The sequence below is a fragment of the Aulonocara sp. 'chitande type north' Nkhata Bay genome, linkage group LG9 (genome assembly GCF_057382095.1).
Source record: "Aulonocara sp. 'chitande type north' Nkhata Bay isolate Kocher_YH1m ecotype deep benthic linkage group LG9, A_spYH_male_GT1.1, whole genome shotgun sequence".
Taxonomy (NCBI): Eukaryota; Metazoa; Chordata; class Actinopteri; order Cichliformes; family Cichlidae; genus Aulonocara; species Aulonocara sp. 'chitande type north' Nkhata Bay.
Window position 1 is genome coordinate 35,092,825 of NC_141352.1, and position 17,645 is coordinate 35,110,469.

Consider the following 17,645-nt stretch of genomic DNA (forward strand, 5'->3'; position numbering starts at 1 on the left):
ATCTCTCACTGTCAACTAGTTAGAAACTAACAAACCATAATGTTTTTAAGGCTTAATGACGTGATACCATTACAGGGAGTGCAGAATTATTAGGCAAGTTGTATTTTTGAGGAATAATGTTATTATTGAACAACAACCATGTTCTCAATGAACCCAAAAAACTCATTAATATCAAAGCTGAATGTTTTTGGAAGTAGTTTTTAGTTTGTTTTTAGTTTGAGCTATTTTAGGGGGATATCTGTGTGTGCAGGTGACTATTACTGTGCATAATTATTAGGCAACTTAACAAAAAACAAATATATACCCATTTCAATTATTTATTTTTACCAGTGAAACCAATAGAACATCTCCACATTCACAAATATACATTTCTGACATTCGAAAACAAAACAAAAACAAATCAGTGACCAATATAGCCACCTTTCTTTGCAAGGACACTCAAAAGCCTGCCATCCATGGATTCTGTCAGTGTTTTGATCTGTTCACCATCAACATTGCGTGCAGCAGCAACCACAGCCTCCCAGACACTGTTCAGAGAGGTGTACTGTTTTCCCTCCTTTAAATCTCACATTTGATGATGGACCACAGGTTCTCAATGGGGTTCAGATCAGGTGAACAAGGAGGCCATGTCATTAGATTTTTTTTTTTTATACCCTTTCTTGCCAGCCACGCTGTGGAGTACTTGGACGCGTGTGATGGAGCATTGTCCTGCATGAAAATCATGTTTTTCTTGAAGGATGCAGACTTCTTCCTGTACCACTGCTTGAAGAAGGTGTCTTCCAGAAACTGGCAGTAGGACTGGGAGTTGAGCTTGACTCCATCCTCAACCCGAAAAGGCCCCACAAGCTCATCTTTGATGATACCAGCCCAAACCAGTACTCCACCTCCACCTTGCTGGCGTCTGAGTCGGACTGGAGCTCTCTGCCCTTTACCAATCCAGCCACGGGCCCATCCATCTGGCCCATCAAGACTCACTCTCATTTCATCAGTCCATAAAACCTTAGAAAAACCAGTCTTGAGATATTTCTTGGCCCAGTCTTGACGTTTCAGCTTGTGTGTCTTGTTCAGTGGTGGTCCTCTTTCAGCCTTTCTTACCTTGGCCATGTCTCTGAGTATTGCACACCTTGTGCTTTTGGGCACTCCAGTGATGTTGCAGCTCTGAAATATGGCCAAACTGGTGGCAAGTGGCATCTTGGCAGCTGCACGCTTGACTTTTCTCAGTTCATGGGCAGTTATTTTGGGCCTTGGTTTTTCCGCACGCTTCTTGCGACCCTGTTGACTATTTTGAATGAAACGCTTGATTGTTCGATGATCACGCTTCAGAAGCTTTGCAATTTTGAGACTGCTGCATCCCTCTGCAAGATATCTCACTATTTTTGACTTTTCTGAGCCTGTCAAGTCCTTCTTTTGACCCATTTTGCCAAAGGAAAGGACGTTGCCTAATAATTATGCACACCTGATATAGGGTGTTGATGTCATTAGACCACACCCCTTCTCATTACAGAGATGCACATCACCTAATATGCTTAATTGGTAGTAGGCTTTCGAGCCTATACAGCTTGGAGTAAGACAACATGCATGAAGAGGATGATGTGGACAAAATACTCATTTGCCTAATAATTCTGCACTCCCTGTATTACCATTTTATGGGGAAAGAGACAAGAGGAACTAATGTAATCTGAAGTCCCTCAGACACTCTAAGCTCAAGAACAAAATAAAATAATAATAATAATAATAATGTATACTTCATCGTCACAAGAAATTCTTCTCTGCATTTAACCCATTCACTCAGTGAAGCAGTGGGCAGCCACCAATCTAGCGCCTGGGGAGCAGTGTGTGGGGACGGTATCTTGCTCAGGGGTACCTCAGGGTAGCCGTTAAGTGGATTCCAACCCCTGACCTTCCAATCATGGGGCGACCACTCTACCTACTGAGCTATCCCTGCTCAGATCAAAGGCATTAGACGAAATGGTCAGAGACTCTCCCGTCAAAGACTCTTAGCAGCTCTTGAAAACAGGCTGACCACACAAAGCCCGACTATTCTCAGGACAGAAAGACAAGTGCTGCTGTATCTGCCATCACCCCACTCAGCAACCATGAGTCAAAGAGGAAGCATTTATTTACATGGCTGACACTCTGCCAGGGTCATGGCTGTGTGGCATTTTAGGAGCCAGCAAACAGCTGATGGCACCAACCTTTGAGAATTGTGGCTCTGAGGAAGAAAGATGGGGGGGGGGGAGTGCTGCGATAATAAATTTTTAGCTGCTACTTTAGTAAATTCTTGACAAATTCTGGATGATTTTTTCTGCTGATTGCTGCATTGATTAATCAGTAAAACAATCTGCAGCATTATCGGTGATAAAAATAACTGGTAGTCCTCGTTTCAGGGCCATTGTGCTCCAAAGATGTGACCTAAACCTAAACATGCGCCTGACGTACAGACTCCTGCTGGAAATGTTTCACACTGAACATTCGGAGGAATATGCTACAGTATGTTCTGAAATGCTAATGTTATTGAAATCATCATATGGTATAGTCAGTCATGTGATTCTGCACCTCCCACACAAGGACACTGGTTTCTCTTTGAGAAAAGCTGTTGTCATGGAAATAGTCCAGACATTTCCCAGTCATAAGATCACAGAGAAGAACAGCGTCCGGGGAAAACAAAAAGGACTAAATAGCTTTGATTTCAGCTGCTGCCATCAGTTAATAATGTTTTATTTCTCTTAGTAACAAATCAAGTGTTTTAGCTGATTTATTCCATGCAAATGGTTAAACAATAAACTGTTTCTATGTTCTTAAACAACCATGTAATGAAAATAAAATGCCAGGCTTTAGCTTCTATCGCCAACTCAGCTGTTTTAGTGCAGAAATAACAGCAGACGTCTTCTGCAACTGACCTGAGTCTATAGGGATATAGCTCTACGCTGCTGATGTCAATAAACTGACTCACATGTCCTCCACAGTGATATCCTTGAGAATTTGGCAGTAGTCGACGTTCCAAACCGCCTGGTCGTCCCAGACTTTGGAAGCCAGGAGGATGGCTCCCAACACGATCCGCTTCCAATTGGCCGGGCAAATGTCGATCTCTGCGTAGGTCAGGAGCCTCTCCAAATACACCTTAGACAAAGGGATTTGTCACAAGTAAGCATCTTGAAATAAAACAGTTATTTTAGCACAAAAACAAAACTGAAAAACTCTCAATTTTGCCTTTTGTTTAACAGCTGGCATCGACTAGCATTAACAGCATCAAGTCAGTTTCACACGACTAAAACATCCTACACGCAGGGTCAAAAGAGTCAGATTGCTAAACTGCTATCGCTCTGTGTTTTCCTTCACCCACGGTGTAACGCTAACATAAGGTACAAAACATAAGCAAGTAAACACCACGTTAATAATCATATCGAGCCTTTGTGTCCTCGGGGTTTCCTGTGTTTAATTACCCTCTGTTCTCCCTGCCTCTGTTTATCTGAAGGGTTAGTTTGCTGCTTTACAGTTTTGCAGTCTCCTGCCTACTCCACCTCCATGATGTCAGAGGCTGATGAAATCCAGCTTCCCCGGAGCTCCCTCGTGAAATATTCATGCCAATCGAACCCCTGCACCGTCTCCTTCTCTCTCCTTCGAAATAATTCCCACAGTCTACACGGCAGAAAGCGCACAGAACACACAGACACCTGATCCTCACAAGCCAAAGCATTTGTGCAGATGTTAAATCTTCTGATCCACTCATCATCATTTTGTTACAGTACAAGAGAGAAGGTCTTCTGTTAGATTCATGGACTGAACTGTGAAAGCTCGAACAGTTAGTGCACAAAGCCCACATTCAGCTCCCTTTTAAAAATGATGTAAAGTGAAAGATTTAAAAGTACACAAGCTTAGATTTGTCACTTCTTACTTACTTTCTTTGCATTTTAATAGCCATACCATTTTCAGGATGTATACCCTGAGGTACATCGTAATAAATATTTCAGTTTTCAGACTAACAAGGATGGCAGGTTGTGAAATGGAAATTAATAAGTTCTTTTATGCCACTTTGCAGCCCAGTTTGTCACAGCTCAGGTGGTTAATTAGACAAGTCGTGCTCAGTGGGGCGTCCTTCCTGAAGACAATACCAGCCTGTTTCTGCTGTGGCCCAAAACTGGCAGCAGGTGACAAACATCGAGAAATGAAAGAAGACTACATCCTGGCATAGCTGCTTCAATTTCAGGAGGCTTGTCTGATAATAAAACACAGTAACTTCATCTACTACAATAAGTTTGTCTGGTTTTTCTGTCCCTCAACAGGAAATCTGATTCGTCTTCCCAGAGGATGACATGCTCACTCTCTGGGTCTCTTTCTTTTCCATCCTCTCTCTCCTCACCTGTGATGTAATAACTTGGGGAAAGCAAGACACCCAGCTTTCATCTCAACTCCCCTGTCTAAATTTAGCTGTGTCAGCTAAGCTACACCAATAACCACCAGCCAACAGCCCCATTCAATTACTGACAGCATGGCAGAGTTTACACTGGAGAGCTGCAGGAGGCACGCCGTGTGCCAGGCTCTGTATGCAACTATCGCTCTCGTCCACCTGAACATGGACAAAGACGTAGACGCAGCACGTCACAGTGACTGCTTTCCAGTTACTCTCTGGAAAAGCAGAAACACCCACACAGTTAACACATTTGTCCATCTGTCAGGAAGCAGAGAAACCTAATACCAGGCCCCTGGGCTAGCCACATTAACAATGCACTTTGCTGGCCTCTAGAGACCCACGTGTTAGCCAGAGTGACAAAGTGTAGAAAGAAATGTTTCTGGGCAGATGAGCGGAGAAGGGAGATGGCACTAACTGTGCCATCAAATCAAACATAAGGATAAACTATTGAACTGCTTAAGGCTTTAGTACAGAGAGAGAAAAAGAGATGATGTGATATGATATGTGAGGACAGAGAAGAAACGAAAAGCACAGGTGAGCACACAGGATGTCATAAGTCACGGGGAGAGAGCCCACTGTATGCCAAAGCACCAATTATATTCTAATTATACACTTGCTACAGGCGCAGGCAGACCTCATACTGAAGTAATTCTGAGTGGAGACTAAACGGATTAAACCGCCACAAATCTGTTACTGAACTTTCAGCTCTGTCTCGTGGCTTCGTTTGTGCAACATTCTCCAGAAGGACAAACAGGCTGTTTCATATCACACAAAGAAGAAGAGTAAAAAATAAAGAGAGCCAACAATCTAAGGACAGCAGAAAACAAGACAAGCAGAAGCAATACTCCCTCCTAGTGTCAGCACTGAATTACTAGGACTCACAGTCCTAATTCCTATCTGTCTCCCACGCTCTCGCGCTCCTTGATGATGTTAACTCTGTGTGGAGTCATGCTTCGAGTTGCTGAAGGGTCTCTTAATTAGGTTGTAACCGCGAGCTCTGGACACCCTTATCTTCCTCCAATACAAACAGGAACTTCTAATCACTTGAAAGTATATTTTTTTCCTTCCTTGCTGTTGTTTTTTTCTTTAAAGAAAACAAAAAGTTTGCATTTCATTTTGTTTATAACTGCATCAATGCAGAAATAATCACATTCACAGAGTGTGGCTGTACTCAGTGGTGGGAAGGCTTTTATAATCCACTTCCACTCAGGGCCAGCTGGATTGGAAAAGCTCTTAATGTGATCGTCCCTCCAAGCAAACATGTAAATGGAGTCAAAAAGCCCTTTTCCATTAGTACCTGCTCAGGTTGGCTCGGCACAGCTCAATGCAACTTTTAGCGTTTTCCCGTAGTACCTGATACCAGGTGCTCTTTTATTACCTACTCGGCCACAGTTCCAAGCGATCCAAAAATGTGACATGCATGCCACCAACTGGCTACTCAGTCTCCTTTACAAAATCAAAACCGCCATTCTTGAAACCTGGCAACAAGGGAAATGACTGCACAAAAACAACACCACGGTCCCCGAGTCTGACCGAGCAGCAGGTGTAACATCGCCCCGACGTCCTCCTTTATTGTGGCGTTTGTGTCACATCCAAATGATGTCACGGGACGTTCTGTCGCGTTGCTGTAATGACCCAACCCACATTAGGTGCTTGTAATGGAAAACGAGTCGAAGCGAGTCGTGCGTCCAGCCGATCTGAGTAAGTGCGAATAGAAAAGGGCTAAAAGTGTGCAGGGACTGCGTTTCACGGCTGAACTGTTTACTCACCAAAGTGACGATGGCACACTCGGCAGTGAGCTGCGCGGCACTGAACAGCGTCCTGACGAAGCGGTAGATCTGCTTCTGCTCAGGGTCGTGTTTGTCATAATCAGCAGGAACCTCGGACTTCTGCGACAAACACCAGAAAAGATAAGAATGAAATGAAATCAGATCGTTTCCCAAAGTGGAATCACAAACTGCTGCTCGATACATCAGCTTATTTCTGAATGCAGAGGTTTAGTGGTGTTGGACATGGGGCGTAAAACAAAGGGGTTATGTAAAATCTGAGACTGAAATTGTTGAGCAAATATTCATTTTAAAACACGTCTGAATGATCCAGATGGCTCCTGAGATTACACATCTCGCCACTGTGTGATCCATGTGTGCTTATGCGCCGTTTATCAGCTCATGCAATTAGTCTTCCTGATGAATCCTGACAGCTCTATAGTTTGTGTGTAATGGAAATTCATCTTCGGCTGCGGCCTTACTGAGAGTGGGTGAAGCTTCTCATCGAAAATATCTAACAACATTCTTCCGTCGATGTCTCTGGAATTAAAAAGAGGAAAAGAAATCAAAAATAGATGCATCATTTCATTGATAAGTCATTTATATGAATGAATCTGCACTTCAACCAGCTGCCCTATATGGGAATCTTACTACTTTAAGTTTATAGAAACACGTTTTATCCTAAAGCTTCCGTGTTTTTTTAAAAATATGAGATCTGTCAAGTCATGTCAATCCAACAAATTCTATTAACAACACAAAAATGTGTTCCAGGCTGCATCTTTGCGAGCAGAAATGTGAGTCACTTAAGCTGCTACATAAAACAGCCTGTTCTTCTCTGCTTTGTGGTTTATTTAAAAATGTCTCCATGCAAGCGTTATTTAGTGTCTCCACAGCCTTTAGTAAGAACACATCCCTTTGCAAAAGGATGTCAAGCTTAGCTGGATATCAAAGTATCTAAAGAGTAAAGAATTTAATCTAATCTTTCTGGGTCAGAATGAAGCAGGATGTTGCAGGGCTTTTGTATTTTGTGGAATTTTGATGCAAAAGAAATAAAAGGTTAATCTTACCTGTTCTTTATATGATAATATATTGCAAGGGCTACGCTGCAAGCACAAAAAGGTAAATAAAAATGAGTGTAAGAGGACAATAAGGGAAAAATCTTTCAATATTAGATAAAGCTGTGAATCGCTCAGATGGGGGTTACCATTTGATGGTGTATTTCAGGTTGGGTTGACTGACAGTGCTGTCATCGAGGAATATGGTGGAACAGGAGCTGTATTTCCGTCTCACTGGGCCTGGATAATGCTGGAGTTCAAACACGTCCGTACCAAAAAACAGAGACACACACGTCAATCTCTATTTCTGTCATACTTGGACGCGCCAAAGGCCTGGTATGAGGATGGAAAGTAGGGCACCTGTGAGCCCACAAGCTAATCTGTGGGTCTGTCAGCGTCTCACTTTGTTGCATGCAGGAATGGTATTTATGGTGGAGTGCATCTTTAGAGAAACATCAAAAACTTGATGAATAGCAAGTTCATCACCTTGAGTAATGACCTTTCTATTCATCGTCCATTCATTTCATTCAAAATTATTTTTAACTGGTGCACACTAAACAGGTTTATGACTTAAACAAGACGATGTTCTCTCATTTGGCCCTGCAGGAACTGATTAATGCAAATTTTGTTCAAACAAAAAAGCACATTTGCACATTTAGCTAGTCCTGTCTTTCAGGTCTCAGGGAGTGTGGACAAAGATGACCTGCACCATAACACCACGCTTCTTCTACATTTGTACTACATCTAAAGCTTTTTAAACACTAAGACTATAATTGGAGTCTGGAGTGTGGGATAAAAAAAAAAAAAAACGGGAGGAACAATGGAAACGGGTTTGGGTTACTTTGAGGGTCATTCGGAGGACTTTACCTTGTTCTCCGAAATGTGTGTTAACTTGCAAAAAATACAAGACATTAAAATTACTAACTGCACAGCAATCATAACAGCAAACGTATTACACACAGTGGCTAATGATTCAGTTACTTACGTGGTTGATGTAAAGGCTCTTCCGTTTTTCTCGAACTGAAAAAAAAGACGAGAGAGCGCTTCAAGAATCTTTGTGTGAGTGTAGTACACAACCCTCACAGACAGGGAGCAGCATATAACCAGGCTTCAGAGCTGCCCTATTAATATAGACTTTCCCCCTGTGTATAATTATTATAAACCACATACAACAAAGCAAAGCAGCTTCAGCAAAAAACAGTTTTTACATTAAAAAACTGAGAAATTTCAAAGCCTGTGAGTATTTTCTCCCCTGCGATTGCACTGGCAAATGTGTGTTAATATGTGGGAATGAGTGTGACCTTATCAATTAATCCGTTCATCATTTAGACATACATGTCTTAATTCATGCTCAGTCATCCAGGTAAGGAAATCTTCAGACACTGAAGAATTCACTTGGATGAGTGATGAAACGTTTCTCCCACACTACGTCCACATGAACAGAATTAACTTCCTGTGATTGGACGTACATGAGTCCAAATTAAATCAGGCATAGTGACTGGTTTATTCAAGTGCAGCCAATCATCTGAGCTCATCTCTTTTCTTTTTCTTTCTGTTCATACAAATCTGGTATTTTGCTACCTTACTTCTGTTTAACGGATGTGATGATTTGTTGGTTCTATAAAGCAGAGCTTTATCGCAGTTACGGCACACGCAACAGTGCAGCAGCGCTGCGTGCGTGTCTGTGTGCATCAGTATATGTGCTCACTGTTGTAACAGAGCACGCAAAGGGAAAAGGGCTGCTAGCAAAGCAAACTGGAGCAGATGGAGAGCGCAGAGCACACAGAGACACCTTGTACGTCTCATCCCATACTGTCTGTGTCTTACCTCTCTGGCACAAAGGTGCACACACTCACACTGCAAAGCACGCTGAGCTTTTTCCACTGAGCAAATGTGTGTGTGTGTGTGTGTGTGTGTGTGTGTGTGTGTGTGTGTGTGTGTGTGTGTGTGTGTGTGTGTGTGTGTGTGTATTTAGCAAAGAACAGCAGTCTTTGACACCATCAAACAGCTGCACAGCTTAGTCAAAAAAAACAGTAACAAAAAAACCACAAACTTAACCACAGTGATTTCTGAATAGTCATGAAACATGTGACACAAATCACAGCTTTATACTCGAGGCTGATTTCTAACTTTATCAACCATTTACATATGAAAATTGAAATATCCAGTAATTAGAGGTGTGTCATTTTAGTAACTAAATTGCAATGTCTTTGGCCAAGGCTGTGCAGTCCTGTTCCTACATCTCATGGACGGACATGTGCAATGGAAGAAATGCACGCACGCACACAGACGATATCAGCAGCTAAGCAGCAGAGACAAGTCACCTGCTAACAGAGTACGAGGATACGATGCAGTTTGAGACCACACAGAGGGACTGTTCCCTTAAAGGGTCCAGCCCGAACACACAGTAAGCATAGTGTTACCTGCCTACCAAGCACAGACGTATACATGCTTACCTCTTTTGTTGGGCACAGCAACTGAAAAACAAATGTCCAAGTTGTCTCCATGTTTATGACACAGATACTCACAACAGGCATTATTATTAAGTGCGTCAGTAATTCATTTATAGCTGCTGGGAGTGATGAACACAGCAGCTCTCACATATGTTAGGACCACAATGCTGTGTATTGATATTTAATAACAGTATGAGAACAAAGGCCAGCAGACTTTCACATAAGAGCCTGACGATGCTAATACAACACTATCAGCACCTAACACCGGATCTATATAACAGCCTTCAGGCGACAGACTGCTCAGCTGAATCAAAAGCTTATCATCAAAGCAAAGAGATTATGTCTAAACTGGGAAATAATCTAAAAAGCTTCACATTTCAGTTGATAATAAGACATTCCTGTCATTCTAGAGGCACCCGACTGCTACAAGATCAATCTTTGTGCCTGCTAAGGAAGATCAAAACACCCCAGTGCGTCTTCAAAAATCTGACATGAAAGCAGACGGGACAGGGCTTCATCTAGAGCTTTTATGTTGGATAAAAGCTTGCTGGTCAGTGGTACTTGTGCTGATATCTGAAGTTCCACCTTCAATAAAAACAGCTTGCTATCTCAAAAAGTGGGCATATGCTACAGTCACCTCTTTGCTTGGTTGTCCATGATCCACCTGCAGTGGCTTTGCACCTACCACTGCACAGCTCACTGACTTTGCACAGAAACTCCAAGCATGTCCACAAGCTGCTTTCTCATTTTCAAACAAACCGGAAGACATTATCCTTTACCCACAAATGTAACCCTGCATTATGCTATCCTGGCTTCATCCAAGTAGATCAGGTGTACACCTAATGGTGCGTCACTGATTACGAAAACACATTTATTAAATTTAGCTCTTCTTCATTGTAGATTAATAACAATCATGACACTCCAAATACTCTTTTCCCTCATTTAAAAGTCAGTGAAGAAATTTCAGAGAGATCTGAGATTATTAAAATGTGACAAAAGAAGAGAGCACAACTCACCATCAGTTTGTGACTTGCTGAGGAAAATGGTGCTGGCGCGGGGATGATCTGAGGGATTGTACTCCATGGGAAGATCTAAATACAGAGGAAGGAAAACATAAGCCTCAAAGAAAAGCAGCATTTAAACTGATTCAAATGATTTAATCCCAAATGCAGCTGAAAAATAAATGCTGTCAGGAAAAACAAATTGTTTAAGCTGTTAGAGAACTTGTGATGTTCTTTTGATAAAACTATATTCAATATCATATAATCATCAGGATGACGGGTACAACTTAAACACGCTGCCGGATACAACCTTTAATTTTGAGGTTATAAATGTGGGACTGGCTTCACGAGTTAACCACCTCTCGTCTAATGGTCTGAGCTAAATGAAAAACATATCTGTCAGCTGACAGTTTGCTGCACCAGCACTGTGTAAACGGTGGTTTGTAAATCAATGCACTAAGCAAACACAGCAGAAGGCTATAGATTTGTACTGAATCATCTTCTGTGCACACACACACACACACACACACACACACACACACACACACACACACACCACCTAGAACCCAAAGATCTGAGAGGAGCTGGCAAGAAAAACTGCAATAAATGACGAGCACAATATCATTCAGCACTGTACAGCTGATAAAAATCAGCTGCTGAAACCTGCTTTGTACAACATTCATCCTTTGGGTATGACACTAAGTGCTTTGTACACTTATCCATCAGAGGGTGTCTGAATGTTTCAATGAGGCTTTTTTATACAAGGATCAAAAGAAACAGTCCTAACTCTGAAATATGCTTACTTGTTACATTTGTTTTAATGGAAAGTAGCCCAGGTATTTATTTCTGGCAACCCATTACAAATAATGTGTTTTAATAGAGGACATGATGGAAAATAATCTCAGGCTACTGGGAAATGTAAAAAAAACAAAAAACAAAAAAACCCAAAAGACACCGATAAACAGATGAGTAAAGTTGGCATTTAGAATACAACCTGATTTCATTTCTAATTTTTTATGTATTTGTACTTGATTTGCTTTTATGTGTTGCTGTAAATATACTATATATCTGTTTAAATCCAGTAGCAGCTACAGAGCCTAGCATATGGCTGTTATGCACAGCTACTGAATGAATATATCAGTATCAATTTAGTGTCCTAGTTCCTTGTCCCAATTACATCCCATAGTCCCAGACATGCTGAAACGTGACATTTTACTGCTGAATTATAAACAGGAAATGTAGAATTCGGAGCCTGCAGACATAATAGTTTCTGTGGTTAGTGCAACAGAGAGCCACTGTTGTTTGAACAGCAGACTTTTATTTGATCTAAGGTTGATTTAATGGTGGAATTTTCTGGTGACCTGTAATATCCGGCACTAGCTTAGATGAAACCATTTGTTGACATGACTTCAGAATCTTTATTGTGCTCTGGTCTAGGTTAAACATTTACTCTCAAATGTTACAATAGCCTGAGGAAAAATTAATGATAATGTCACACTAACATTACATCGACACTGCCACGCATTAAACTCTGAACCAGAAAAGAAACAAAACTAAAATTCAATGCAAACTAGCAGCGTGGGGTGGTTAGCCAACGAGCGGCTTCCTGGCCTCCTGGATGATGTCAGTGCAACAGGAAGGGTCACAAAGAACCAACACCCAGACAGACAAACGCAGAGAAAGAGAAACTGATGTCAAGAGACAGGCAAAGAGTGAGAAGCTGATAATGAGAGAGGAAAGGGCAACGAGGGCAAGAGAGCAGAAAAATGAAGGGATGAAGATGACAGATTTGAAACATGATTGACAGAGAGAGAGAGAAACAGTAGTAGAGAAAATATAACGAGTGAAGGTGATGACAGGGGAAGCATTAGTGGAAAGAAAGTGAAAGGTGAGGGAGAAGAGTTTTGCTTGCAACCAGGGGTCTGTTCTTCGTACCTCGCTTACTACATCCAAGATCAAATCATCGCGCCAACTTTGAGCTCGCTATTCCGGTTCTCCGAACACACCTGTTGTTGACGATTAGTATAGCTGGATGAAGTAATGTGAGATCACTGGGTGGCATAACAGGGGCTACGCATCGATAGTAGAAACACTGATCGGCAACCCTTTGATTGGTCGGCGAAAATGTCGAAGGAGCGCGCTCAGTATTTTTCGGCAGCAGAGCAAGAACTCTTGATTGAGGATTTCAGGAGTTTCAGAGTTTAATTAAAACGCAAGGGAACACTGCAAAGGCTGCAAAAGCAAGGAGAGAGGGCTGGCAGAAAGTTGCTGACAAATCAAACTCGTAAGTAATTTAATAATTACTTAATTTATAATGGATTGGATTTATATAGCGCTTTTCAAGGTACCCAAAGCGCTTTACAATGCCACTATTCATTCACTCTCACATTCACACACTGGTGGAGGCAGCTACAGTTGTAGCCACAGCTGCCCTGGGGCAGACTGACAGAAGCGAGGCTGCCATATCGCACCATCGGCCCCTCTGGACAACACCAGTAGGCGGTAGGGTAAATTTATTATATTACACTATATTATATTATATTATATTATATTATATTATATTATATCCTCTTTCACATTAGAGCCACAACAGGACCCACTAGAACATGGGAACAAGTAAAAGTGGAATATAAGAATATTCTACAGAATGGTAATATTTATCACTTATATTGCTTTTAGTCTCTTGAAAAGAGACCCTGAAATAATCTGTTTGTTTATAACAGCAACCAAGAAAAGGGCAGAGCAAAAAAAGACAGGTGGTGGTCCTGCACCCCCTCGTCAACAAGTTGGTTAAGTGAATAATATCCTCACGGGAAAATCGATATCTCTCTATGAGCACACTGTCGCGCTGAGCTAAAGGATCCTGTCTATCCCGCAATATACGCTGAATTCTGAGAACTCTCCTTATCAATCTTGCACCTTCCGCAATGGGTGGCTCGCGTAAACGGACAGGATATGACTGCGACAGACTTCCCAAATCCACCTTCGCTTTTATAGCCGTGGTCTCTCATCTTGATTACACGAAGTAATTTACTATTACTACTCTAAAATATGAATTACATCTGAAATAATCAAATACATGAAATAGAATGATTAATAGTACATTTCCCTTTTTTTTTGGGAAATGACCTGTATGTATCTGTATGAAATCAATAAAAGAATCAAGTACTGCATTATCTTTAGTTACATTGATAATATTTATTTTATGGACAAACAGTGGTAAAATATCGCTGTTGCTTTTGTATAAATGAAGCGGACATACCTGGGTGGCCGCGATCTAATCCTGTTTACATAAAGTAATCCTGCTCCCGAGCAGGTTTACGCTTACGGATCTGTTGCTATGACAGCAAGTCCCGGATGAGCTTCGGAGAACCGAACGATCCAAGATCACGCGAAATCGTCAACAATCAAATCCAGCTAACCTTCTTAGCCAGGTACGAAGAACGGACCCCAGATCTCGCTGAGTCTTGTTGGTGTAAAGCTTTGGTTTAGTGTGCCATTAAAAACACCATGCAGTGATAAGTACAGCTGAGATCACAGAGGCTCTCTGCACAGCAGCTTACACATGCAAGCCGCTGCTATTGTCTACAAACTCTTTTGAACTTTGTGTTGGAGAGCCACTTAAAGAGCCTCAAAGGACACACACACACACACTTATATATACACACATTCATACATATATGTGTATATACACACACACACACACACACCACCATGATGTAGGAGGTAGTGACAAGCGATGCTGAATAAAAGATGGGTGTGTGGGAAGAAGCAGCACTGGAGGAGAACTTAAGGTAGGTTAATGATGATGCACAGTGTCTGAACGTTAGTGATGGAGAAAGTAAGCATGGAAATCACAGCTTAATGACACAGTATGATCGTGACAAAATGCCCAAATGCTCTAAATCTCTGTAGATTTAGATTTAATTTGTGGCGAGGGTCATACACCATTTCTTTTATAAATTATTACATAATGCAATTTATAAATATCTCCCCTGGAAACATTTTATTTGCCATCTACTTTGTGAAGGATAGCCATGCAATATATTCAGCTGCCTCATACTGCAGATAAACTCAAAGCAGCACTATCAAGTACTCCAGTGAGCATGCCCTGGAAGGGAAAACATACAGGAAGGCATAGAGCTTGCTGGTCAGCAGTGGTTGAACATTCAAACTAAGAGTGCAACCTTTAAAACAAAAGGTGTGACTATTACATGGTGTTGGTTTTAGATGTAAGGCACAAGGTTTACCCAATGAAACCCATCACTATTATTTCCTTTGGTGAACGACAGATGATAGGGGGTCACGAACCTGTCTTTAGGCCTGTGCAGCCGACAGTTGTTTGCTATTCTGCAGGTGCCTATGTAGATCGCAGATTTATTAACCTGTGATGCATCATTTGTACTCATTGATAATTGCATACCTGCTAGGCATGCAACAATTACTTGTACTTTGTACTTGCACTTTTTATATTTCTGCTGTATAGAACTTTGGTCAGGCATGTGTTGTTTAATAAGTGCTATATAAATAAATTATGGCCTCAAATTTAAAAAAAAGTTTAGTTGGAATCCACCCACTTTGTGTTGCCAGCACTTATTTAAGTTGTCTCTGTTTTAATAATGTGTCAGTTCAAGCCTTTCCTCTCTAATTAGCTGTTGTGATTCAGGGTATATGACATTTTCTGTTGTTTCTGTTTTTGTTTGTATTTTGCAGCTGTTTCCTTTGCCCTCATTCACTTGCTAAGCCTCATTACCAGGAGTCACGAAGGAGGAAATCTCATAGGTCCAGTTAGTGTATGAACATTTGGCACCATTTTTTTAAGGATGGATCACAGTGGAAGCAATATAATATCACACACTTTGATCATCTAAAACACCTCAGTTACTGAAGTTATGCGTGCTGCAGTAAGAGGTGTTGTTTTTGTTTTTTTAAAAAAGAAGGAAAAAAAAAATCAGAGCCAGGGTGTGTCCCCCTCAATGTGTGGTCATTGACCCCTGGCGTGAGTCCACCCTATTTAAGTTCTCTCCCCCCATTTCTCCAACCTGGGGGAGACAAAAGCAACCCGGCTTCCTGCGTTTCAGGAAGTTGAGAGGAAATGAAGCAAGGGGGTGGCGGTTACTCATTGTTAGCAATGCAGCTGAACAAAGAATGGTGAGAAGGTCAGCGTGTGGATTTAAGCCATGCATGTATGAAGCTATACCCTTACATTGTACAGAATACTGATGGAACACAACTAACATGGAAAGATGAACACAAGAAGAAAAAGGGCACCAACAAAGTCGCGCCTACTGCCCCTCCCATTTCCCATTTGATAACTGAATACACTTCTACAAGTTAAAGTGTGGTCATATTAGTATATGACTGGCTGATTTTATGCTACATACCTACTGGATATAGTATTGACTCTGAGAAATAAAGTTTCCATAGTCTAGCACGTATAGTAAATTAAAGCTGTCTTATTATATTGTCTATCATATATTAATACCTGCATGAATTTTTATAAAAGCATCATATAATGATATCAATGATATCATGCACAACAATCAAAACTGTCTAAACATGCTGACAGTGAGAGCCACATGTCGGCCACCAAAGACAATTTAACAAGAGAGCTATTTCAATAACTTCTATAAAAGCACAAATCTTTGCAAAATATACAAGAAAACTGTTCTGCTAAAGTCAGAAACAACAAACTTGTTCACTTGAGGCAAAAAACCCAGCTTTGAGTATAACCAAGGTATTACCATACGTGAGGTGGAGATGGATGGTGGAGAAACAAATGACTCAACCAAGCATCACTGGAGGACTCGCTAGTTGTACTCGACATGACAGGAAGAACAAATGATGGATAATTTGGAATTACTGATTTGGTTACATGGTGGAAAATCAGAAGCCTGACCCAAGAAAGAGCAGAGTTCCAAGATAAGTTACTTTAGTTATTACTTAGGGAAAACACTGCATAGGCTACTTTTGTGATTACAGTTGACTTATGCTGTCTAATTGGTATTCATAGTTTTCAATCGTGTGACCATTCACTGCCACTCAGCAAAACTACTAGTCTGTCAAAGCGGCTAGTAGTGGAGAGTCTTTAGTACTTCAGGAAAAAGAGGGATTTTGTTTGCTTGGTTTTCCTCCCTGTCTTGAGCAAAGACTACTTTAATCATCATTTAATCTTGATGCGTAAATAACGCTGCTGTGGGAGGTGAAGAACAAGAAATTGTTCATTGTTAAAGCAAAAGTAAGTGTTACCAGTCTAGCTTAAACAAACTACCAAACGTAAATGTTATATTTTGTTTACTTGGGAGGGGGTTAATTTAAAGACCATAACACATGCGCTTTCTTTTAATAATAAAATAAATACTCACTAATTCAAGGCTGTGCTAATAAACTGATCAGGAAGGCTAGCTCTGTGGTCGGCATGAAGCTGGACACTCTGGTGACAGTGGCAGAGAAAAGGACATTAAAGAAACTGCTGGACATTATGAACAATGCTGGGCATCCTCTGCACACGGCCATAAACAATCAGAAGAGTCTGTTCAGTGACAGGTTGCTTCTCCCCAAGACAAGAACTAACAGACTTAAAAACTCCTTTGTCCCACACGCCATCAAACTGTTTAACTCCTCTCTGGAGGGGAGAGGGAGGGGAAACAGGAGGACAAAGGAGGGGGGAACAACTAAGCTGTAGTGCCTCTTCACCTCACTGTACAATACCTTGTGCAATACTTTTTGTAAATAGTCAACAGTGCAATAGACTCAATACTTGAAATGTGCAATTCACTTGTATTTTTATTTTTTATTCCTATTTATTCTATTTATCCCCTTTGTATATTTTATTTATATTTGTCTCTGTATTTATATATGTGTGTGTGTGTGTGTGTGTGTGTGTGTGTGTGTGTGTGTGTGTGTGTGTGTGTGTGTGTGTGTGTGTGTGTGTGTATATATATATATATAACAGTTCT

The 17,645-nt window shown here is 41.2% G+C and overlaps 1 protein-coding gene across 4 annotated transcripts in view; it reads right to left on the reverse strand.

Annotated features, from left to right (window-relative positions):
• ccny (cyclin Y) overlaps positions 1 to 17,645 on the reverse strand; it is a 46,464-nt gene that overhangs the window by 5,781 nt on the left and 23,038 nt on the right. The window contains exons 2-10 of one of the 4 annotated variants that reach the window (XM_086307261.1): positions 10,702 to 10,776; positions 9,689 to 9,709; positions 8,218 to 8,252; positions 8,100 to 8,123; positions 7,382 to 7,482; positions 7,245 to 7,280; positions 6,660 to 6,717; positions 6,181 to 6,300; positions 2,954 to 3,120 (exon numbers count right to left, since the gene is read on the reverse strand). In XM_086307261.1, coding sequence (XP_086163387.1) covers positions 2,954 to 3,120; positions 6,181 to 6,300; positions 6,660 to 6,717; positions 7,245 to 7,280; positions 7,382 to 7,482; positions 8,100 to 8,123; positions 8,218 to 8,252; positions 9,689 to 9,709; positions 10,702 to 10,776 — 637 coding nt within the window. The remainder of the gene's footprint in view (positions 1 to 2,953; positions 3,121 to 6,180; positions 6,301 to 6,659; positions 6,718 to 7,244; positions 7,281 to 7,381; positions 7,483 to 8,099; positions 8,124 to 8,217; positions 8,253 to 9,688; positions 9,710 to 10,701; positions 10,777 to 17,645) is intronic. The other 3 variants (XM_086307262.1, XM_086307263.1, XM_086307264.1) reach the window with 3 other exon arrangements.